The sequence below is a fragment of the Scardinius erythrophthalmus genome (genome assembly GCF_964197995.2).
Source record: "Scardinius erythrophthalmus genome assembly, chromosome: 5".
Classification (NCBI taxonomy): domain Eukaryota; kingdom Metazoa; phylum Chordata; class Actinopteri; order Cypriniformes; family Leuciscidae; genus Scardinius; species Scardinius erythrophthalmus.
This window is the reverse complement of record NC_138225.1, coordinates 12,268,891-12,295,047: the sequence shown is the minus strand read 5'-3', so window position 1 is coordinate 12,295,047 and position 26,157 is coordinate 12,268,891. Positions and strand designations below refer to the sequence as shown.

At 39.4% G+C, this 26,157-nt stretch overlaps 1 protein-coding gene across 1 annotated transcript in view; it reads right to left on the bottom strand.

Moving 5' to 3' along the window:
* The window catches only part of unc13ba (unc-13 homolog Ba (C. elegans)), a 49,706-nt gene extending 32,387 nt beyond the window's left edge, over positions 1–17,319 (bottom strand). Inside the window, exons 1-15 of the mRNA XM_081365983.1 lie at positions 14,890–17,319; positions 14,185–14,207; positions 13,150–13,193; positions 12,963–13,038; positions 11,103–11,177; positions 9,690–9,909; positions 9,035–9,262; positions 8,558–8,699; positions 7,312–7,481; positions 5,468–5,583; positions 4,150–4,313; positions 3,228–3,378; positions 2,561–2,629; positions 1,067–1,156; positions 521–661 (exon numbers count right to left, since the gene is read on the bottom strand). Coding sequence (XP_081222109.1) covers positions 521–661; positions 1,067–1,156; positions 2,561–2,629; positions 3,228–3,378; positions 4,150–4,313; positions 5,468–5,583; positions 7,312–7,481; positions 8,558–8,699; positions 9,035–9,262; positions 9,690–9,909; positions 11,103–11,177; positions 12,963–13,038; positions 13,150–13,193; positions 14,185–14,207; positions 14,890–17,254 — 4,074 coding nt within the window. The 5' untranslated portion in view covers positions 17,255–17,319. The remainder of the gene's footprint in view (positions 1–520; positions 662–1,066; positions 1,157–2,560; positions 2,630–3,227; positions 3,379–4,149; positions 4,314–5,467; positions 5,584–7,311; positions 7,482–8,557; positions 8,700–9,034; positions 9,263–9,689; positions 9,910–11,102; positions 11,178–12,962; positions 13,039–13,149; positions 13,194–14,184; positions 14,208–14,889) is intronic.
* Between the last annotated feature and the right edge of the window lie 8,838 nt (positions 17,320–26,157).

The window sequence follows — 26,157 nt, the reverse complement described above, 5'->3', positions numbered from 1 at the left end:
AGAAGGAATGGTGTCAGACAGACAGAATGACAAACAGAATGATGGACAGAATGACAGTCAGACAGAATGATAGACAGAACAAACAGACAACAACAAACAGAATGATAGACAGAACCACCAGACAATAGACATATAGAAAAATAGAATGACAGACAACAAAAGACAGACAAAAAAATAGAACAGAACGACGACAGACCGATAGATAGATAGATAGATAGATAGATAGATAGATAGATAGATAGATAGATAGATAGATAGATAGATAGATAGATAGATAGATAGATAGATAGATAGATAGATAGATAGATAGATAGATAGATAGATAGATAGATAGATAGATAGATAGATAGATAGATAGATATCCTAGGTTGAAATGTTGGTATTACCAATGAGAAATTCAACCTCTGATAATGGCAATCTAATCTCCAAATTTAAACATACCATCAAACACAAGTGTAAACATTACCATCCGTGTGTATAAAAACACACACCTGCGCATGACATGAATGTGTTTACTCACAGGTTCCACGGCCGGCTGAAACTGTCTGTTGTACAGCTCTTGGCAGTTGTTAAAGATGTACTCATATGTGGAGTTGAGGCACGCTTTCACACAGTCCCTGACCACATGGGCCGCACGCGGGGGAGACTGCAGTTCCAGAACCTGGACACAGGGGGCACCACAGTAGACAAGAGCATGTCTGTATGTCTATATATAACAATGTAACTCCCGCTAACAAGTAGCATGCTGTCAAATCAATAGTGACTAATCTCCGTTATGAAAGCCCGCACAAAGGCCTCTCCCTTACAGCACAAAGAAATCAATCTTCATCTCAAACCTTCTATTATCCTTTTCTACTGTATGAACTCAGGCAGACAGAAATGTCTGAGCGTTTACTCAAGGCTGTCTGAAACACAATTGAATTATTCATCTCTATAGGATCTGTCACTCAATATATATATTACAAATAAGACCCACATCCCTGTAACTCCCAAATACAGTATAAACAACAAAAAGAGCAATATCGCATGCCATTCCTTGATAAGATTTAGAGGTACGTTTTCATACCTTCAATCTGAAGAATGTAATGCTAGTCAATAAATCCACAGTGGATTTGAGATCTGCTAGACGTGGTTTACTGCTGGCTGGGAAATTATTCTGGAGATCAAAAGGACAGAAAGAACATCACAGGAAGCTTGAGTTAGAAGCACAATATGATCTTGGAAAGATAGTAACTTCATCGAACTTCAACAATCATAGAAAAACATCGTATCACAAAAATATATGTATATATGTTATTGATCAAGTCTATATATCGTTATAAAGAGTATACATGCCAGCCACTCTCAAAACCAGTTAAGACCAAGACTACATGTGATCAGTTGCATCTTAGACTCCACTATGCACATTGTTATTCTGAAATACATAAGATTTATTGTAGGGTCACAATAAAAATATATAGTACACATAAAAATATATGTCAGCAACCATGATTTTTTTGGATATGTGTGGATTCATTTCATTAAAAATTTATGCTAAATATAGAAAAAAATATTTTTCTACAAATTTCTTTACTTTTATGTCTCAGGGACAAATCTTTTTTTTTTAATGATTTTTTACATATTTTCATACCTTTTAAATACCCTTCATAAATAGATGTTATTGCTTTACCCTTGTCCAAGACCTGATTTTAAATCTTAAACCATGAATATCCATTGCAAAAATATATTAATTATTACATAAATATTTGTTTTATAAATATAAATTACTTCAATATTTGTGTAAAAATGTTTTATTTTTCAAAATTCAGCTGTCCCACTGTGGTGGAATTAATTTCCTGGAAAAATTCTGCCCCAATAAAGTTTTTTTTCAAAAGTTAGTGTACTTGTTTACCAAGGAGACAACCGTGTCCGTAAAGAGCTTGAAATGAAGCATTAAAAAAATGAAAGCTAGGGTAGGCAATTATTGAGTGGCTAGCAATAGCAAGCTAGCTTTAGATCTCATGGACCCTCCATTCAGAGTGCTGTCCAACACCACGACTCCTCTAAAACACACAAGTCTGCAAATTTTTGTCTCAAAGCACATATCATTAAAAGAAAATAATGAATGTAAACAACTTAAAGGTCGCTGAATTGTACCACCTGACTGCTGCAGATTAATTTTGCCTTTGTATGAAAATACATGGCAGGTAGGACATACTATCATTGCATTTGGACATAATGCAATGAATAGACAAAACATTTTTTGGTCCTGAAACTTCCACAGAACATATATATATATATATATATATATATATATATATATATATATATATTTATTTTTTTTTTTTTTAATATTTAGACCACTTCTATTATTAATTGCTATCAGGATGTGAAGAAGTTTCAACAAGTATAACAAAAAAGTGTTTAGGAAAACGTTGCCTACCCAAGCTTTAAGGTAAATTTTTTTTTATTGTGTGCTATATTCCGATCAAGCTGTAATTTGTTTTACAATAAACCATGCTAGGCTGCATCGATTGTCCCTGTAGATCAGGCTAAGTTACAGTACATGATGAATACTTACTCTGTATGTTGACAGGTCAATGCGGAGAGAGTTATGGAGCTGATCCAGCAGTCTAACAAATCGATCTTTCTGCATTAACAGAGAGAAAGATGACTCAGTGGTGAAAAGAATTAAACTAACAAAACAAAATTGGTTGTTTCTTTCTGTATTTGGTAATGTATTTAGTTATAAAGTCAGAGCAAAAATGACAAACCCTCTAACATTTTCAAAGACCCAAGGTACGTTTCTCTGACACTAATCTCCTTCTGAACGAATCAAAGGGTCAGGGATGCTGACAATATTTCAGTTATTCACTATGTTGTATCTTTTCAAAATCCCTTTATGAGCAAGATTCTTTCTGCAGAAAGGTCCAGTGCAAGAAAGCGAAGAAAGGGATTGTAGCTGTGCACAAATTCAAGCAGATGCATTCATGGTTTGCAAGAATCAGCATCTTCAGAATATAGTCTCAGTGGATTTGGGATAAAAGGTTTTATGTGACTCTGATTATAGTCACCACCACTCTGTAATCAAATGTATATTTCATTTTTTTTTTATGCAACATAGCTAGTTTTTATGTCACATTTACTGAGCATATGCTCATGAATGAACAGAGGTAATAAGCAACCTCTAGTCTGTCCTTATAGTGGTGGGTCCATACTGGCTGTGTGCGATGCCGAGTTAGCATTACCCCAAAGTTTGAGGCATTGAAGCGGTCACAGGCGGAGACGTTGGTGACTGAGGTGGGGTGAGCGTAGAATGCGTTGATGTTGGCCAGGAGCGTGCTCATTACCGCAGGGACACCAGGCAGCATGTATTTTAAGGACAGACATGCAAACTGCCTACAGGTGGACAGACACAGACACCCAGTTATGTCATAATGGTTCTAGTTTATTTCGATAGTCCACTTTAAACATTCTAATAACTACAAGTAACTTTGCAACTACATGTCAATTAACTCTCATTAGAGTATTAGTAGACTGTGAGGTTATGGTTAGGTGTTAGGGTTCGGGATGGGAGAATAAGTTGACTTTTAGTTGGGCAAGTTACTTATAGTCAGTAGAATATCTGTTAGGGGACCAACAAAATAATGCATTAGCAGATATTAAGCAGACAGTCTACTAATACTCTAATGACAGTTAGTTGACATGTAACTGCAAAGTTAATTATACTTGGTAGAATGTCTAAAGTGGACAATCAAAATAAAGTGTTACTGTAATAATAGTAAATAAAAATGTTTTAATAATATATCATATTAATTTTCCTTTTCTCAGTATGTGGAGATATTTCAAACAATATTTCACTCATTTCAAACAATAAGTCAGTTATTTCATTGTGATTCACTGCTTCTCACCAAAAAAAGGCTCTATTGAATAAACAAAAGGCTCATTAATATTCTGTTCGGAATATCAATGTGCACAACTGTACCCAAATATTCAGTCCATTTCAATACCCACTTAGGATTTAAAATTCTTTTAAACAACAACTCATATTGTTAAAACTGACTTATTATTGATGGGCACTGATGCGATTACAGAACGCTACCAGCAGACATTTCCTGTCAACAGCAAAGGACCTGTAGCTGTCAGAATACACAGAAAACCATGGCTTACGTCATGGCCTGATAGATGGATTCTATCCCATAGCGCATGGCAAACTCATCTACAATATCTTGAGCAATCTCATCAAAGTAGATCTTCCAGGCATCGTCTCCACGTGCCGAGGGCAACTTCACCACACCCTGCCCTTCAACGTCTGTCACAAAGTGAAAGAAATTCTACAAAAAAAAGAGAGATATTTTCTGTTTGTTGGCTTTTGGTATAAATATATTAGAGATTAATTATGTACCATTCAGAAGTTTGGTTTAGTACGATTTTAATATATAAAAGAAAAATCTAGATGCATTTATTTGATTAAAAATACAGTATAACAGTAATATTGTGAAATCATTTAAAATAGGTGTGTGTGTATATATATATATATATATATATATATATATATATATATATACATACATATATATATGTGTGTGTGTGTGTGTGTGTGTGTGTGTGTGTGTGTGTGTGTGTGTGTGTGTGTGTGTGTGTGTGTGTGTGTGTGTGTGTGTGTGTGTGTGTGTGTGTGTGTGTGTGTGTGTGTGTGTGTGTGTGTGTGTGATTTTCTGAAAAAGATTTTCTGATTTCTGATTAAATGAAAAATTGTGCCCTTTAAAAGCTGATGTAGCACAAAACACTGAAATAAATTTGTACATAACAGTTTTCAACATTGACAATATTAATAAATGTTTCTTGAGAAGCAAATAAGCATAATAGAATGATTTCTGAAGGATCATGTGACACTGAAGATTGGAGTAATGTTTTGCATCACAGGAATAAATTCAAATTGAATTAAAATAGAAAACAGTTCTATTTTGTAATAATTGTGATAATATTAAATTGTGATAATATTTCACAACATTACTGTTTTTAATCAAATAAATGCAGCCTTGGTGAGCATTAGATACTTCTTTTAAAAACATAACAAAATCTAAAACGATCCCGATTTTTGAACGGCAGTGTTTATTTATTCCTGTGATGGAATTTGCCATAAGACATTACTCTTCAGTGTCACATGATCACTCTAAAACATTCCAATATGCCGATTTGGTGCTGAAGAAACATTTCTTATTATTATCACTGTAAAAAACAGGTTGCTTTTAATTTTTGTGGAAACCATGATAAATTTTGTTCTGGGATTCAGCATTTGTTTTAAATACAAATGTTTTGTAACAATGTAAAAGCCTCTGTTGTCATTTTTGATTCATTTTCAGCACCCTTACTGAATAAAAGCATTCATTTCTTTAAAAAAATATATAACAACCCTAAGTTCTTGAACATTAGTGTAAGCAGGCATTTGACATTTAAATTTAAATAGATATTGTAAGTGTTTTACCTCGTGCAGACAGGTGTACTGGACATGATAAGGGGCCACTTTCTCTTCCCCTTTAATTTCCACACTTATCTGCAGTCTAATGGCCCCTGATACCGCTGACTTGTCTGTGCGTTTTTCTGCAGAAATCAGAGATTACACATGGTCATTACACATCTGATATGAAAGTTTACCAGCATCTGCTTCTAATGGAGACCCTTGGCCAAAGCATAGTAGTGGATTAACATCCGGCAGTAACATTTAATCAATTTTATCATCAAGCGATAATAAACAGTACTTTCAAATTTATAGACATTAGACTTAAAGGGTTAGTTCACCCAAAAATGAAAATTCTGTCAGTAATTACTCACCCTCATGTTGTTCCAACCCCGTAAGACCTTCGTTTATCTTCGGAACACAAATTAAGATATTTTTGATTAAATCTGAGAGCTGATCACTCCTCCATAGGCTTCTAAGTGATTGAAACTTGCTGGCCCAGAAAAGTTATTAAAGAGATTGTTAATATAGTCCAAGTGACTACAGTGGCTGTAGTCTACAGAGAGAAGGAAATGAATAGTAGAATAAAGTCGTTATTTTTGTTTGTTTTTGCGCACAAAAAGTATTCTCGTCGCTTGATAAACTTAAGATTGAGCCACTGGAGTCACTTGGACTATATTAACGATCTCTTTAATCACTTTTCTGGGCCAGCAAGTTTCAATCACTTAGAAGCCTATGGAGGAGTGATCAGCTCTCAGATTTAATCAAAAATATCTTAATTTGTGTTCCGAAGATGAACGAAGGTCTTATGGGGTTGGAACAACATGAGGTTGAGTAATTACTGACAGAATTTTCATTTTTGGGTGAACTAACCCTTTAAGGTTTTAAAATGAACACCTATCATTTTAATTTTTTTCTATGATAAATATTTGATCAGAAACAATTTATTGGTGTAGGAAGCCATTATGAACAGATTGGACACAAATGTATTGAGCTCTTATGAAAATCACATATGAAGAACAGCTTTCTCATGTCTGTAATATTATTATGCAAAGAGAGAAGAAGCCTTGTGGCCGTAGAGTAGTTAAACCATCTGACTGACTGTAAAATGTCCACCACCAAAGTTGGACATATTAATCGTGCAAGTTTTCATGAATAGCTACAAGTAAAATTTTGGCATATTTCACAGTAACTTTTTTAATCTTATATCTAAATTCATGCAAATCACTACATTTGATAATTTTATCTGCTCAGGCTTATTAAAACATTAAAAATGAAGTAAGATATATATTATTACAGTTCATATTTTTGGCATGGATCGTTTATTACCTGCACTGAAATCCCAACCCTTAAGCAGACCGATGGTTTAATTTCTTGTGTAACATAATGGAGCCATTCAGTTTTTAGTCCTAATCCCCTTGAGAAAATTAGCACTGTCTAGTCATGGGTTCCCTTGAGAATTTCTAATGGGGTTTTCGAATATCAGTTTTAGATTTATGAGGGGGGAAAAATAAGGTCCTAATTAGCCTGAATGAAGCAACTTGTTAGCAACTTAAAGCAACAAAAAAAAGCACACAAAGGTTTCAAAATCCAGAAGATTTGGAAGATGTGACTGTGTAATTTATGTTATAGAACAAAACATGAAAGCCATTTTCCAGTAAATTTTAACTACTAAATCAAACTAACTAAAACAACTAATTAAATCAAAAACAACTTTTTTAAAACCCATTCAAAATTCCAGAGGGGAACCCACAGTGAGACTTCCAGCTGTGCAGAACACACAAGAGCTACTTTCAAAACTCAAGAGAAAAGTTTTTTAAAGAGATCAAAAACTACTCAACATTAAAACACACATAGACTGAGGAACTTACCGAGGTTATACCAGACGTCCATTTCTCCACTAAGGGTTCGGACCTCGATGATGCTCTGACCCAAAAAGTCATCAGATTCCCTTTTGAGACGCTGCTTCACACGAGACTTTATATCATCATCTTCATCCCATACGCGCAGTTTAATGCGATCAGATGAATTGTGGCACTCACTGGGGAGGTGACAGAAAACAAATCACAAATCACAACACCTCTGAAAGAGATTTGTTTTTATATTTGTATTGTTTTGGTTGTAAAATTTTAATTACTTTTGCAAAGCCACAGAAATGTGCTTCAACACAGTTAACAACAATTCAATATGAACACAAGTTGCTACAATTCTTAAAAACGGCAAACAGTCTTCATTTTAATTAACCAAACTACTAATTCAATTGCTTTTAGAATTGTTTATGGTCACTATAATTAAAAAGGAATTTATATAAGCCAAGTATTAATTATTGCTTTTATAAATTGACACTTTATAAAATAATTATAAGGCACATATTAGAGTGGTTTTACCATTTTTGTCTAACAAAAAAAACTTACTCCCATATACATAACCTTTTTTTTTTTTAAGCAGTGTACAGTATACTTTAAAATCTTCTTTAAAATTGTGCACATTGCACGTTGTCTTAGCTCTGCGAGAAGCTCCCCAAGCAAGAATTCCATTATACATTATAAGTTTTGGCTTGACTTTGACTTACTAGCCTGTGGGAGATCACTTTAAAATCTTATATCTTATTTAATTACTTCTCCTAGACTGCAAAGAGGACCAATAACATGGAGACAAAATAGACACTTTTGCTGAAGTCTCATTCTTCTCAGATTATTTTTTTAATGTGTCCCCAGTGGAGTTTCAGGAGAGATCTCAACAATCAAACAACCTGTGCTCAAATTTGTCAATATACCAAAGTCAGCAAAAGTCAGAGATCTCAATATACACTGAATTATCTGAGATATGCAATCCACATTTATTTTATAGCTCCATACCCTTTTACAGTATGCCAATAATTGTCACAATTGTGATTCTTTCTTTATTTTTTATTATATTCGTTTTTAAAATAATTTTTTATTATTTGATTTATTTATGTTTCTATTTTAAGAAATATTAGGAGAAATATCTGAGACAAAGGTGACATAAAACAACTCCGGTAAGATTACCTTCCGTAGAAAGGCAACGATAATAACAACAAAGCAAGTAAAAGAAAGGATTCCAAGAGAACAAAGAGAAATTTTGTACAAGACTCACAAGTTGAACGTCTCCTCCCACACAGGGTTAAGGTTACCGTAGATGGTTTTGGTTCTCTTCTTAGTCTTTCCAACCTGAACCGTCACATACGGATCACTGGAACCAGTTCTGTCTTTAGCCTGCAGGCCCTGAGCACTCACCACTGGAAAAAATACACATGAACACACACAATCTGAACAATCAGCAGAAAAAAAATTTCAATGCAGGCACAGGACATTATTTAGTAATAGAAAACTGCATTTACACAATTGTTCCTTGAATATTTAGATCATTGAAAGGTGTCTACTCTAAATTTAAATTACATGGAACACCTCTGATAACAGACCACTCTAAATTGTAATGTAGATATGCATTTTCTGTAAAGCTGCTTTGAGACAATGTGTATTGTGAAAAAGCGCTATACAAATAATTGTGAATTGAACTGAATACTCTAAACATTTCAATCAAAGTACATATCAGCTGTCCCTGCTTCCGTACCCGTGATGGAGATTTTGGCAGACCATTTTGATGTTCCGTCAAGCACGGTCTGTTTGATGGTCTTCATCTGCTGAGCATGGTTCAGTTTAGTCATACTGAACACAAGCCTTATCATCTCAAAGATTTCAGGCTTGTTCCTCTCTCGAATCTTCATGCGGTCCTTCATGGCTGATATGATATGCTGGGTTCTGTCCTCTGCTCCCGTTTTGGAGCTCTTCTCAGCAGCTCCTAGCAATTGCAGAGATGCATTTATAATTTGATCGCAATATAAAACATAATAAAAGAGGGAACAAAAACACGTCAAACATACTGCACTAGTGAAAAAGTTTCTATTGTGTATTTTCATTACAAATTATATTAACATTAAAGGAAAAGTTGAACTTAAATGAATTTTTGTATATTTTTCATGAATTGTATAATTGAGCATTAGTGTTAGTGTATAATCTTACATATTTCTTCCTCATTTTTACAAGCTTTCTGCTCAATCAGTTGGTTACTTTTATTAAAAAGCATCCATCAATGGCAAAGATGTAACATTCATAAGGAATAGTGCAAAGAAATAATACAAATACATAAACTACTAACTGTAATGAACATTTAAATCGTTTTTTGTTGTTGTTGTTGCTTGTTTTTCTGTATTTGGTTAGTGACTCACTCTGCAAACAGTCTGCGTTGAGAAGCTCCTGGCATTTTTCGTGGCATTTGACTCCGCACTCTGAGCATCGCATGCCCTGCCGCGCGATACCCCACAACAAACCCTCACACTCATAACAGTAGGTGGGCGTGGTGGCGGTCCACACTTCAAAGTTATGGGGTGTCGTGCAAGAAATAGGGTAAATCAGAGCCTGGAGGGTCTTCTTGTACACGTGATTCTTCTACAGAGAGAGAAAGAACTTGAAAATGGTGTCTGCAGAAATGGGCCCTAGACGCAATCCTGATGATGGCATTTCAAAACAAAGCCCAGCTCAAATGTAGGATGTGTTGAAATGAAAAGACAGGAAGCTGTTAAGAATGGTTCAAACTGAAAATGGGAAAATGGGAAAAATAGCAGGTAGAGTAAGTGTAAGAGCCCAAGATATGCTTTATAAATATTGGTGTAGGTGTAGTTATGGAAGTGGGCAGACAGGTGTCAAAGTGATGACCAATTGAGAGCCACATCACACATCTTTCTCTACATAAGGTGTAGGTGTACACCCACACAAACATTCATCAATTCGGAGCATCTGAAGGGTAACTTTAAATTTTGATATAAGACTAGAAAAATTGAAACTATAAACGAAAACTGGAGCATTTTAATTATGTCAACTATTACTCCGTTATCATTATGACCCATGTGTCATTCCGAACCACACAATGAAAAACACAATGCCATGCAATAAAAGTGAAAGGAGACAGATGCTGTCAAGCTCTAAAAATGTCAAAAAAAGAGGAAAAAAAGAGCCATGAATGTAATAGCTATACAAATGGCTGGTGTGATACTGTATATTACTTCTGAAAGACTACAAGTTCTTTTAATTATAAAAAACATTCTGTTGGGAACTTTTAAAGACACATGATACAAATTAAATAATTATTTACTGAAAATCTTTGTCATATTCAAACTCATTACATTGTTATTGGTTATGAAATATGTGCATGGTATTGATAATAGATGGTGTGAATCATGTCTTTTCAGTGAATACTGACTTAAATTTCTCAGCATGACATGAAAATTCACCCTCTCTATTTTCTAAATACTTGTTTTTGGTCTTATTTTAAATAATACATAGTTATTTTTTGACTTCCCTCTAGTTTTGTAAGAAGGACCTTTGCATTCATTTAATCTGCTTAAACCCCGCCCCTTTCTCACAATCTAATTCAAGCTGTCAATTAGATCTACTGCCATCCAATCAACAATCAATGGATAGAACACCTATTTTTTCCACTTAGATGTACGTCACACAATACAGAAGAAAAGATCTGTCACTACTTCCGTGTCATTGCAACTTTAACAATTGGGTTGAGAGAAGCAATTCAAAAAAGAGAGAAGCAGATAGATGACTGATGTTTGTGTATTTGCAGGTCTTACCAGTTCTTCATCCTTCACTGAAGAGCGCGCAGATAATGCGCGCGAGATCCCAGCTTTCCTGGACTGTACCAGAGACTGAGAAAGGGGAACAATGGTTGAATATGAATTAATAATAGTAGTATTTATTATACCATTATGGGTCTGTGACTTTATTTGGGCTCCCCTAATGGGTTTAGCAAAATTGTCTGTTATTTTTCCTTAAACACCTGGTAAATGTCAATTTATGCCTGTGTAAACTACATTCCCGTTAATATGCTAAACACTATTCACCCATTAAGGGCACCGTGTCTAAGAAGCTTTCAGCATTTCATTTCTAACTTCTTAAATTACTAGATACAATAATAAAGAATAGTACCAACAACAACAACCACAAAAACCAGCCTATAAATACTGTCAATACAACATGCTGAAAAAAACTATCAATGATTGTTTCATAGCTAAAGCCAGACAAATACTCCAAAGATTGATTTTCCATAGGAACGAAGATAAGAGCACAATTTAGCCTCTCATAGCTAATGACAGTGATTCAACACAAGCAAATGGCTGGCTTTATATTTCCCCTGGCCATCAATTGCTCAGCTAGTCAACCGTGAGTGGTACAGGGTGAGTGAGGGGGCTGGCAGGTCATAGCTGAGGTTCAGTCAATTAAAAAGGCTTGAAAGCTAAATACAAGGATCAATACTACATTGCTAGGAGAAAATGTCCAGTTGCAATGTCATAAACATGCACAAAAAGAAAACAGAGTAATTTTTTCCCTTATTTATCGTTTGTCAGGAACATGTAAATTGTAATCAGAATCAAGTATTCCAGAGTTGTGCAATAACCTTTGTTTATATTCATCTTAATCACCCTTTACAAAAAAGAAGCCTTCGTTGCCATGAAAACTGTTGCGCAAGTCAAAAGCTTCAGATCAAGCCTGTTTTTATTTTGCATTTATTCTTTTTTGTCTCCTCTGCAGCATGTCAAATGTATCTGTGTGGGTTTCAATTTTATAGTGTAGCAACAAAGACTGATTGATGAAAGTCCCCCATTTCTGCTCACGGACATGGAGAAGACAAACTCTTCAAATGCTCCTTAATAGTATGCACACTCGCCTGGTTTTTAATGCACCAGTCACATATGATGTCCCTCTTCAAGGGTGAAGAGAAGACATTCAATTACAAGTTTACATTGACACATGTACATGGATGCCAAAATCCATTAATCAAAAACAGACCACTTGTAATATCAACCCCTGTGAGATAGGGTGTCATGCGCTCATTCATTGGTGAAATAGTATACTGCTCATTTCAATCACGAGTTGAGAGGCAAATCAAAGGTGATGGCATCACACACTGAAAATTGAACTGAGCACAAAACCACATTTTTTGACAATCTGAAATTTAATATTATATTTTTTTCGCCTTGTGAAAGGCATCCAACACTTTCGCCTTCAGTGTGGACAGACAAATTGCTTGTCACTGGAATCACATCATGTCTGACTCGGACGAAATGTTATAGCTAAAATAACATTCTACACCTAAAATAATGTATACATATGCCAATATTGTTTTTAAGTCTGCTTTGAGTAAAAGCTGAAAAATGTAAACCTTGAATTGTGAAGCAGGTTTACTTACCATGGCCTAGTAGTGAAGGAAAGCATTAAGAAAAATGCCAAAAGAAGATCAGAATTCAGTTAAGATTTTACAAGTATATGAGTTAGGTTAGGTTAGATAAGAGACATAAAAGAGTTAGATTACAATAAGACAAATCTGTATATACCCAATAGAGAGGGAAAAATTACACTTAGAAATATGGCAGAATGTTGTTTCAATATGGGTGGGGCTGTGGAAAATGAACAATAAAAATTTAATCACTCACCACTTCGCTAACCAAGGGGATAGGCTTTCTCTTCCTAAGGTCAGGCATGCTGTCAATGCCAAATATTCCACCTCCCCTGAAGATAAAAAATATGGATATTCCAGTAATGGAAGATAAAAATTAGGTGAAGAACAGCTAAACAACAACATGGTTCGAACAGTGAAAGAAAATGAGCAAGAGTTCATACCCAGGTTTGGCCCATGGTTGTTTGTTATGGTCTCCATTGATATTCTGAAAGGTTGATCATATTGTCAGGTATTAAAACAAATATAAAATGTTAAAGCTTCACATATAAGCAACAAAAACAGCACATGGGAAACAGGGAGAAAAAGGAATAGTGAAAGCCCTGCTGTTTGGTTGATCGAATTTCAACACTATATTCGTGACTATCAGAATTTTACAGTCATGAGAAAAATTCTATTCAAGACAGGACGAGACATGCAAGTTCTCAAAAATCCCTAATGCACAATTCCTGTCAGAAAATTACAATTGAATTGACTTTCAAAACACATGATAAGTATAATACAGTATATCTGACACAGAGAAAAGTATTTTTTCTTTTTTATCATACCAAAATTTGTAACATAAATTAAATTAATAAAATAAAATGTATGTTAGCAAAATTAATTTTATAACAATTAAATGATTTTATGTAATATAAAATTAGGACAAATTATTGAATGGCATTCATACCACCTGTAAACACCATTTTTTTTTCAACTCATCATTTGGCAACAGGCTACAAGTGCACTAAATTAATTTTATTTCTTATTTAGAACATTTCTTCCACAAAAATACCAAGAATTGTTGATGTAGTTGCAACAAAATAATGCCAAACCCCTCAAAACAAAAGGGTTGATGGAAGAAAACCATTGCTATAAAACTCTGACTCAGCAACTCTAGCAATAGGCCATAAATGTATCTGCCATCACAGTTTCTATTTTATATGGTATAACCGGGAGGGATACTTTAATGAGCTACAATCAATAACACAGTCTGAAAATGTGTGTAATGTTTACAATGCAGCATAACTTACAATGAGAACAAGGCATGATTTAAACAAAATAAAAACCAGACAAGTAATTTAACGCAATGCAGTAAATACACAAATTAGTCTGTTATCACCATGCACATTTAAGTCCTTTAAACAACATTATTTATCTTCAGCACTGCAAACATAAAATATCAAGTCACTTTTTAAACAATGCGAAAAAGATATAACCTGATCTTCATCCTGGCTTCCATCTGAAAATAAAAAAAAATAGCACATCAAGCTATCACATAATTGTTAGCCAGAACCAGACAGGACTCTTTAACTAGACAACATTATAAAGCATATAAACTTCTTGTCCAAGAACATATTTATATCTGCAGACAGAGAGTTTAATAACCTTGTTTATAAATATGGACCGGGAATATGAACTGCATAATTGTGGCGATTTTGCAATTGATCTAGACAGTTCATGAAAGTTTCATTGAGATGTTTTATTCATTTATAACGGCTCCTAAATTTTCCCTGCACTCTGCTTTCATGTCAGATTTGTTTTCATTTCAGTTCAATGAGAGTAATTAGTTTGTTTGAGCCTGGGGAACAAGACTAGTGTAACACCCAGAAGGGCGTTTGCTAATATATCTGCAGAAAAGGACCACTGGCTACAAGAGTCAGCAGTTTCTGATGAAATCTGATATTTTACAGAAAAAAAAAGGAAAAAAGAGTAGCATTTAAATATTGCACTCTATCTGTGAGACACGTTTTATGTGCACAGCCATGGTCATTGGAATTATTCACTTTCCATTTCTAACAAGGAATTTCAAGACAGAGTTCACAGAAACCACCAACACTGCAAATTTGAAACTTTAGCCAGAAACTTAAGACAAATCCCAATAAAACAGAACAATGAATATGACGCAAAGGGCCTCAATATACCTGGGTTCAAATCATCTTCAGAAAATGCTGACATGGTCACTATACTGAGTTGTCTTCTGGACTCTCTCTTCTCCCTCAGAATCTGCTGGAAAGTCCTGAGGCACTTCAGGCGGCGTGCATCCCGCTGACTAAGCTCTGCTTCGGTACCTCCTTCTGTGAAGGACTCGGTGGGAGGCTTTGTTTCCCCCATTAGTGTTCTCTGCTCCTCTTCAACTGCTAGTTCCTCAGGGGAAAAAGAGTCTTGGATAATGTCTGTAGAGAAGCACTGTGTTAAATGAGCACTGGTTTGATGTCCATATGTAGCATCTGATGCATTACTGGTGGATGAGTCCAACCCTGGAGAATTTGGATGTTCTGAATCTTCAATATTATGCTGGTGAGGAGGTGATTCAGGTTTTGCTTTGGTGGGGGTGCATTGAGGTATCTCGGCGAAGCCTTTCTCAGTACTCATGGCTTGAGGCCGCTCAGAATAGTTGGTTTCTGTTTGTGGAGTCCACATCTCTATATGAGGCATCTCTAAATTTGGTGTTCCAGTCACCATCATTCCTGGTTTCTTCTCACACAGAGAGATCGGTGAATGGACTTCAATCTTTTCTCCTGGCAAAGTAGCACTAGTTCCATCCATCTTCTTCAGAGCTCCACGTAAGGCAGTTTTGAAGTCCAGAACTGCTCTACCAAACTTTTTTACATTTAATGTCACATTACTGTCATCAGCAGAGTCAGGCTTCCAATCAGGGGCAGTTTGATTACATAATGATGTAAATTCATTTAGAAGGCTCCTGGATGGCTCAACAACCACACTTTCTATTGACTCATTTTTAAATGGAAGATTTACAAGGCAATTTTCAGAAGAAGATACATGATAAATGTCATTCTGAAACACAGAACACTGAGGACATTCACCATCTCCTTTGCAATTATGGGAGCCCAAACCAGGTTCTTCATGGAGCATTTCTGCATCATACTGCATCCAATCCTCTCTACTGCATGCACTAGCAGGAGAGTTGTAGTGTTTACCAGATACTATGGATATTTGATCTGAGGTGCCCATTGTACAAGTACTTAGAGCTCTTGATGGGTCCCAGCGGTTTGCCTCACCTGTGCAGCACTCTGACTCTTCAAAACTGCCTTGTCTGGAGCAAGAATCATCTTCGCTCAATCCAATCTCTCCACTCCTACTGCGTTTTAAAGCCACTGGGTTCCAGGTCTGACATTCACACCCTGTATTGCCCTGTCCAGAGGTGGGTCTTTCTGGATCAGACTCAGACTTGGAACTCTGACCTGAAGATGGAGAACTGGTGCTTGGACAGTCCTGTCCATCCTGGCGCTCAAGGAAACCAATGCTAAGCTTCCTTCTCCATGCACCTTGAGATACATCTGACCTTTGATCAGATGCTTCTTGTGTAAATGGATGGTGTTCATTGTGGTCTGAAGCCTTGGCACTAGTGAAAGTGGATTGCCATGGCACCTCTTTGTGTTTCCCATCAAAAACTTGATATTGCGGGGGTATATTACCACAGCTACTTGAGGATTCAACAGCGTAAGGCTTATTGCAGCCTATACTAACAGTTTTACTTGATTTGTGATGGTGGTAGGGACCTTCAGTGCCACCCATTGCCCCTGGCCAAGTCTCCACACCAGATTTTTTTCCAGACCGCATGCATTCAATCTCCATTAAAACGGCATCTACACAGCTAGAAACCTCCTCAACAGAACCACGAACAGATGACAAGTACTCCCTCAAGTCTGAAATCTCCTCTTGTATTTTGTTGATACCTCGCAATTCCTTTAGTATGTGCTCAACGATAGCACTCGATTCTTCCTCTTGATAGTCCTCATTATTTCCCTTCCCAACTTCATCCTGCACTGTCATATTAAACCTGCACAGCAGAGTGTCTGTCTGTATTTTAGGCTCACCATCAAGTTGCGACATTTGGTTTTTAACCACTGCCAAATTACTGTTGTGCTGCAAAGTGCAAGGAATCCTGATGCCTCCTTCTCGATTTAGTTCCACTTCCCCTACACAAGGGGCCTCAGAAACTTCTCCCAGCCCATGTCCATTTGGCACCTGAGGCGAGCAGCAGTCCTCTACTGAAGCTAAACCTCTCCTGTAGTAGTTCTGCAACTTTTCAACATCATCTTCACCCTCCTCATCCTCTTCTTCAATTCCAGCATAGTAGAGACCAGAAGGTTGGACAGTATGATCTGCAGATCCCTGCAAGAAACGATTAATTTTCCCACGCAACACCAGAGCAACTCTGGGATTAGGCTGCCTCCTCTTTGGCACTGAATTTCTTTTTTTGGGTCGTGGATACTGAGGGACGCCTGTGCCATCCTGTCCATTGCAGCGGTTGCGGGAGAACATCGCTTCCCCTCCCTTCTTCTGTGCTGTGGAGCTGAATCACATTACTCAGGCTTGAAATACAGCATCTGATGATACAAATGAGAGATTGTCAATCAATTTAAGCAGGACTTGGTCCAAGACTAAGGGGGAAAAGGACATTTAAAAGAATCAAACCAGTGCACATTTACCAATTCGGTTAAAAAAAACAAATGATTGTTTATACATTTGGTTCTTTGTCTTAAGTTTAATTCATAGCTCATTTCCTCCCTTATCAAAGTTGTCACGGATTTGCAACACCAGAAAGTAATCCCAGAATTCATCAGTGCAGAGAATTTATCATCTGCAATCCATTATGAGTCTCCCAAAGCTGTCTTAGTGCAGAGTTTGATCAATAGCAGCACACATTGAAACTGCCAATCATCAATGTTCACATTATCTGGTGCAAATACCACTGACACCAAAGTATATTTAAATTATGTGGAAATGTGACGGTAATAAGTATGCCAAAGTGAACAGCTCTATCAGTGAGGCTAGCATATTCTACCAAGAAACACACATGAAAATGATCACTTTGTTCTTCATTCCTTGAGAACAAAAATAGAGGTATAAAATAGAGGCTGAAGAGGTATTCTGGCTCATCATCCCCTTGCGGAGAGTCAATTAAGCAGAGAAAATGTCACCTGTTAGTGCAAAATCGTGTAACACTGGAACAGTAGCTATGGAAACCATTTGCTATACCTGCATTCAGGTTCTCAGTATATACTGTAGATATATGTCTCTATATAAAGATGGCAATTACCTGAATAAAACTACCTCCTCTGTTTATTCCTCTATATTTCTCTTTACTTTCCCATTACTGATATCTGCTCCCAAGCATCAACTTAATGAAACAAGTTACACAGGTTATCAGGAACTGTAAAGGGACTCATGGATGTTAAGCTGGTATGACTCAAGTGAGAGTCAGTTATTCTCATCTTATTTTTACACCTCTGCTCTGTGAGTTTGCATGGTTTATTCTACAGTATTTGACAGACAGCAACTTAACTTCGCATTCTCCCACAAATCAGTACACGGTCCAGTATGTCTTGCTGAGGTGGTGGTACATTGGAGATTGAGGCTGAGAGAAGATGAGTTGGTGTGATTAAACCACAGTGTTGAGTTTGATTTAAGGCAAAAGGGTTATATCATACATGATGCATACCCTAGTCTTTATCCATTGTGCTCTCACGCTTGCCTAGCTAGCAACAACTGGATGAGTTTTAAATAGCCAAAGAATTTTTATGTTACATTTTGTTTACACAGTCTTCACTAGTATCCTTGCATGCCTCTCAGTCTCGCTTTTTAACCTTGCCCCTTCCTCTCGCTCTCACTCTCTCTGTCTTTCACTGTAGGTAAGGGCATTCAGGGGTGAGTGATCCACATAAGCACAGTGAGAAGCATGCTAATGTGGCTTTATGAGATCACTGAAGTATAAGAGCTAAAGGTGAGATCCTTCTACATGCATGTGCTTTCCTAAGATCTTCAATGCATGCACTTTCTGTCAACCTAAAAGTACGGAAGACAAAGGCACAGAACAAATGCTGGGAGGAGAAAGCAGAGGGTATACAAACCACTTAAAGTTCTTAAGGTTCAGTAAGCGATTTCTGAGAAAAAATATTTGAAATCACCAAAACAAACAAGCTACTACCCAAAAGGATTACACCCCTCTCTTTGTAACTCTGCCCCCAAATTCACAAAGACACTATGCAACACAGGAACCTCCCCCTAATGATTATACGCCCCTTACTGCTGATTGGCTACAAGTATGTTTTGGTAATCGCCAATCCACTTATCATCAGTGTTTCTCAGAAATCGCTTACTGCACCTTTAAAACAAATGTTTAAACGTGGATAATGTTTAAGGTAAATGGGAGTAATGTTTAAGGTAAAATAATGTAAATGGGAAGCGATAAAAGAGGTGCCAGTCAGAGTGCTTCAGGAACATTTCAGAGTCATTTTACCCAGCTCCAGTTGGGTACAGTTTTGTTCAGAATACGCTACATCACTATTCTTAAACCTATATTGCAGGCATATGTGGGCAAAAAAATTTAATTCCAGTGTTTGTTTGAATTCCATTATTTGACCCCCTTTTCTTGCATAAAACGTACTCGGTTACTAACGTAACCTCGGTTCTCTCTAGTAAAGGGAACGAGTACTGCGTAAGATATCTTACGCTAGGGGAAAATCCCTTTTCCGCGAGATATTGAAGCCAAAAATGATCCTTAATTTTTCAATAATGCAAACGCGTTGCGGCAGCATACAGACATAGGCGAGGCAGCTCGCGCGCCTATTGGCTGCTCTGCGGCAACTGCAGCAGCCTATCGAGCGAGGCCTGGCTTGACGCCAGACCCAATGAGGGTGCTTCGCGCCCGCTGCGTCACATCCCGCCGAAACGGGCGTGGTCTAGGCCTATAAATACCGCTCGCAGGCAGGTATTATCTGGTTTTTCATCACCGAAGCAACCAGAGCTTGTGCATGCACGGCAAGATACGCAGTACTTGTTCCCTCTACTAGAGAGAACCGAGGTTACGTTAGTCTCTCGTACTGCGTAAGATATCTTACGCTAGGGGACCCAATGCAAGACGCCGTGCGTGCCGGGATCTGACACCAAAGACCCAAGGGCGAAAGCCCGGGGTTCATATAGTGCACAATCACCCAGGGAACTCACAGGGAGTCCGGGAAGAGGGAGGGGCGAAGCCGCACTCTTCCACGTATAGCAGCGTCGCTTAGATGCGAATTACATCATACAGACAGGGCGGGGTACGGCCTGAACTGATGGGGAAATGTGGGTCTTACACAGTTTGCCCAAAACACATCTTTGTGCTGTTGTTTTACACTGTCGATCATTGAGCTGTGCTCAGTAGATGCAGCATTCTGAGCTGATAGCATCAGGACAGACAATACTGGTTAACTAGACCGACAGCAGCCTGGCCTGCAGGGCGGGAACCTCTAGGTTTTAAAACCTTATAAATGTAGACGGGAAGGCCCGCCCGCCGCCGTACAAATATCTTGCAAGGCAATCCCACTCGACCAGGCCCACGAAGAGGCCATGCCTCTCGTGGAGTGCGCTCTGACACCCAACAGGCATTGCATGCCCTTGGAGGCGTATGCTAGCGCAATAGCATCAACTATCCATCTGGATAGGCTCTGTTTTGACGTGGCTAGTCCCTAGAGCGCCCGCTGAACGAAATAAAGAGCTGCTCTGTCTGTCTGAAAACAGACGAGCGAGACACATACTGTACAGTAAGCTCGTAATGCCCTGACTGGGCAAAGGAGACTCACGTCTCTTTCCTCATCATGGACCGGTAGGGCTGACAGGGAAATGACCTGCGCCCTAAACGGTGTGTTGAGGGATTTTGGAACATAACCGTGCTTAGGTTTGAGTATAACCTTTGAGTCATTAGGCCCAAATTCCATGCACGTCGCGCTCACTGAGAGCGCGTATAAGTCCCCTATCCGCTTCACTGAAGCGAGAGCCAGCAGAAACACAGTCTTGAAAGACAGATGTTTCAGATCAATTGTCTGTAAAGGCTCGAATGGGCCACCTTTCATGGCTTCCAGCGCCGTAGAAAGGTCCCATACGGGGACTGAGGGAGGTCTGGGAGGATTCAGTCTCTTAGCCCCTCTAAGGAAGCGGATGACTAAATCGTTCCTTCCTATTGACTGACCAAGCGTTGTTCTCGAGAACGCTGCTATAGCCGCCACATAAACTTTGAGCGTGGAAGGGGTCCTGCCCTTATTCAACAGCTCTTTTGTTCCTGGACAGTCTGTCTGGTCCTATGTTTAGGAGCCCTGGCACGTGCGTTGCTCTCAGCGAGCGCAGGTTGCGCTGAGCCCATACCAGGAGGCGTTCTGCTAGCCTGTGCAGGTTCCTGGACCTGAAGCCGCCCTGGCGATTTATGTAGGACACCACAGACATGTTGTCCGAGCGGACCAGGACATGGCGTCCTTTTATTTACTTCGTAAATGTACGGGGTGCCAGGTATAAACCGAACAGCAGGACTGTGTACTGATATGCCTGGCCCTCGAAGGCGAATCTCAAAAATCGCCTGTGACGTGACGCTATCTGTATTTGAAAATACGCGTCCTTCAGATCTATTGACACGAACCAATCTCCTCGGCGAATCTGCGCGAGGATTTTTCTGGTCGTGAGCATCCTGAACTGTCGCTTCACAAGCACTCTGTTCAGTTGCCTTAGATCTAGTATGGGTCTGAGACACCCGTCTTTTTTCGGTACCAGGAAGTATCTGCTATATAGCCCTCCTTCGCTCTGAACTTGAGAGAGAGGCTCTATGGCCCCTTTGCTCAATAGTTTCGCTACTTCGGGTCGAAGTAAATGTGCTACTTCTGTTTTTACCGTGGTCTCGACGCGCGCCGTATAGCGCCGAGGGCATCGGCGAAACTGCAGCGGATAGCCTCTTTTTAAAATGTCTAGCACCCACTTCGACACCCTGGGCAGCTTTGCCCATGCATCTGCATGAATAGCTAGGGGTTGAATACGAAGCGCGCTCCGTTCGCTCAGCGATGGAGAGGCTTCGGTGTGCTGTAACACAAGCGTTGCGCTCGTGACATTTGAGGTAGGGGGCGCGCTGATAACAGCGGGCAGATTGCCCGCGCTCGACTCCTCTGCGGCGGTCAACCGAGAGGGGGAGGGCTGGGCGAGTCCCGTAGGAACTGTCATGTCTGTGTGTGGATGTGGACGCGGGATAGCGGGCACATTTACCACACCGAAAGCATTGTTCGCTTGAGTGAAGCGAACGCACGTTGGTTTCGTTCTTACAGAAACCTTGAGACATGCAGTGTGTAGGAATGTGCACTGGGCAGTGGGCATTTTTTCTACACATAAACACCATCGGCCGTGGCCGGAACACCAGAAAATTCACTCTTATGGGATTTATCTGGGTAGCCGTAAAAGCGGCGTTTGTGTGCAGGCAAGCGTGCTGCGTCGCCGACTTGCTTACTGCAGAATACACTGGAACAGTCACATTACTGGAACTGAACGAGCGAGAAGTTGCCATAGAAACAGAGAGCGTCAACATGCTGGCGTTTATTTGCAGGCCTGCGTGCATTACAACAGGCCTGTTCACTGCAATATTGACATTTCCAGTCGCCTGAATTTCAGAGGGGAATGAGAAATGTGTGAGAAATGGAGGTCGGTCCGTCGCTAGCGGGACCAGAAACACTCTCTTTTCTCCTTACGCCAGTGACGCACGGAAAACCATAGAAACGGTGTTTGGGTGCAGGCGAGCGGGTTGTACAACGCACTCGTTGGCTGCAAAATACACATCTGCAGTCGCCTTTTCAGGGAACTGACAGAGCGAGCATTGACGGCATAATTTTATCTGCCGGTAGACCCGGGATCGAACACGGGTCTCTCGCGCGCAAAACCTGAGAGTCTGCCACTGGGCCACAGGGGGGAAACACAAAGGCTTTAGATGCACGAGCATATAAGAGAGCGTCAACATGTTTTCTTCGGCGTTTGCTTGCAGGCGTGCTTGTATTAAAACAAGCTCGTTTGCTGCAATATTGATATTTCCAGTCGCCTGATCAGGGAACTGAGAAATGTATGAGAAATTGAGGCCAGTCCGTCCTCGGCGGGACTAAAAACACTCCTTTCTCCTTTCGCTGGTGAGTGACACATGAATGGGGCGCAGAGGCAGGGTAGCTTTCTTATAACTTAAAGAAAAACTAACCCCGACCGTCCACTTCCAGCCTCCCTTGTGAACGGCGCAGTTTGCGCGGCTTGAACAGAGGGAGAGAGAAAGCTAGCCCCGTGACCGTCCGCTCCTGACATCCCCTGTGAGTGGCGCGGTTTGCGCGGTATCAGGTGACGAACAGGTATCGTCCCCCAAGCAGGCAAGGCAAGCGGGCGAACCGGCGAGCTTTGCGGGTTGGGGGGGGTGGAGGAGCAGTCTCGGAGAAGGCTGCCAGGTGAGTCCTAAGAGTCACCATAGGCAGTAACTAGCTCGCAGTGAGGGCAGTCACCGTCAGCGAGCGCTAGAGCTGCGTGATCCTCAGGAAAGGGGCGTCTTGAAAAAGACGCCCGGCTCTTTTAGTGCAATGAGAGTGTGTGTCGCGGCTGCGAGCACACACACATACATAAACACAGTAGCAGAGAAAGGATATAACGTCGGATAGCGCAGCAGGAAGGCAAGGAAGGCGGCGCGGCCAGCGACTTCAGTGACTCGTCCCACTGAAGGTGCTCTCTCTCAGACGGCGCGGCTTCTCTCCAGCTCCAGCGATGCGTGTGCTTCGCTTGAAGGATGAAAAATCAGATAATAGCTGCCTGCGAGCGGTATTTATAGGCCTAGACCACGCCCGTTTCGGCGGGATGTGACGCAGCGGGCGCGAAGCACCCTCATTGGGTCTGGCGTCACGCCAGGCCTCGCTCTATAGGCTGCTGCAGTTGCCGCAGAGCAGCCAATAGGCGCGCGAGCTGCCTCGCCTATGTCTGTATGCTGCCGCAACGCGTTTTGCATTATTGAAAAATTAAGGATAATTTTTGGCTTTAATATCTCGCGGAAAAAGGATTTTCCCTTAGCGTAAGATATCTTACGCAGTACGAGAGACCTCTCGTAAGAGAACATATCTTATTACTGAAATCAAAAACAAATTATTAACGTTTCTTCAAAGCAACAAACATTTCAAGCAATTTCTCATTGCATACAAATAATTTGCATGACTTCACGTTTAAAAATTAGTTTACAGTGATCCAGAGCAAAAATGTGCATCCTCTGCATGGTGCACAATAAATAAAATGATCAGATATTAACCATTTTATTGACAAACTGAAGTACATGTGTTTGTTGCCTAGAGGCGACATCATATAATAGAGGGTTAAAGATCTGAATACAGAACAGCTTCTTCATGACTGCAAGATTAATTGGAATATAAATTGACAATGACTTCCTCAGAGCTCACAGCTTTGCTCACCACTTCTCACATCATCCATGTACAGTACTATATTTACAAGCAGAACAGAATAATTATCTGTAGGTTTAGATCACAATGTGAGGACAGGCAAGGCTTATAATTAATGTTCCCTTTCACTGAGCTTTCGGTTCAAATACAGTATATGTGTCTCTTTTGTCACAACCAGCACACACACACACACACACACACACACACACACACACACACACACACACACACACACACACACACACACACACACACACACACACACACACACACACACACACACACACACACACACACACACACACACACACACACACACACAAACAGGCGCACACATCTTTGTGGGGACTCTCCATAGACGTAATGGTTTTTATACAGTACAAACTGTACATTCTGTCCCCTTACACTAACCCTACCCCTAAACCTACCCATCACAGAAAACTTTCTGCATTTTTACATTTCCAAAAAAATATCATTTAGTATGTTTATTAACCCATTTCCCTCATGGGGACCGCTGGCTGGTCCCCACAATGGAGGTGATCTCAGGTTTTACTATCCTTGTGGGGACATTTGGTTCCCACAATGTAATATAAACAAACACACACACACACACACACACACACACACACACACACACACACACACACACACACACACACAGAGAAGATTAAAATCTGTGTGACATCTAATCTAATGTTCCCTTCACACTAATGGAAATCAAGACAGATCGTGAAAATATTACATGTTTTTTAAAATATAAAACTAGCCTATATTCCAACAAGAGGCACTATAAGATGACTATCAACTACAGAGAATTGCTGTCCCCAATCTATTTCTCTACGTTCCACAATAATTTCATCCAGACAGTCAAGTGGAATGACCAGACATTCATCTATCAAAGTAAAAGTAATGGCACACAGTCAAGAGTGTCCATGGTAGATCTATTCTTCAAAACACAGAATCAGCTATCTAGTTTGATATGGATCTTTTTATCATTATTTTGTCTAAATGTTCCTGCAAGAATTCAAAGCAAAAACAAGAAAAAGCAAAGAGAAAAGCACTTTTTACAACAACAGGTTGGGCAGAGGAGAAGAACTTCTACCACAGAGAAGCACCAGAGATGAACCTTTTTTATTCATCACAGGAAATAAACAAAGGGAGCCTAGTATCAGCCACAGTGTATCAGCCACAGTGTGCACCCATGGGCTGTTCGCAGTCTGTTTACATATTATCTGATGCTTACTGCACAAAATGGTGCACAAATCTGCAAGCTCTGATCCGAATAGTTTGCTTTATTCAACTTCCTGGAGTAAGGACATTTTTTTTTCATGATTTGCTGCTTTACATGTCAGTCAGATATCAGCTGCAAAGCAGACAAAAGTTAATGACGAGGTTGTCAAAAGACAGCTCCAACTGAGAAGCTAAAAGTCAGAAATTATGTCAGAATTAGTCAAAGATGCTAGTAGTCAGGAATTTTGGGGAGAACATGTGTGCATATTTAAAAGTCTCCTTTCCGGCAAACTCAATAATCTCTGTGATGTTAAGCAGCATAGCCTTCTGCTGTCTCCAGGCAGGCTGTTAACCATTTACAGGCAGCTTATTCTGGCTTCCTGCCACAAGTGTCATGCTGAACTCACTTGCACGTACAGCCACAGGCACCATTATCCATTTCTCCGTATTTGGCCTTCCAATGTCATGCCTACTTGGTGTATTCACAGCAGCTCGTTCAAAAAAAAAAAAAAAAAGACAGAAATGCATAGAAGGTCAAGATCAAAGAGCTCAGATTGTCAATCAATCCATACAACATGACATTTGAATTTAACATGGGTACTTTTTTGCATGTAAACTAAGTAAATATTAAATCTGCCACACATATAAAATGAAACCTAAGCATAATGCTGGAATCACAACCTGTTGGAATCACAACCAGTCACCGCAACTAAATAGCAAGACAAAAATGAGAGT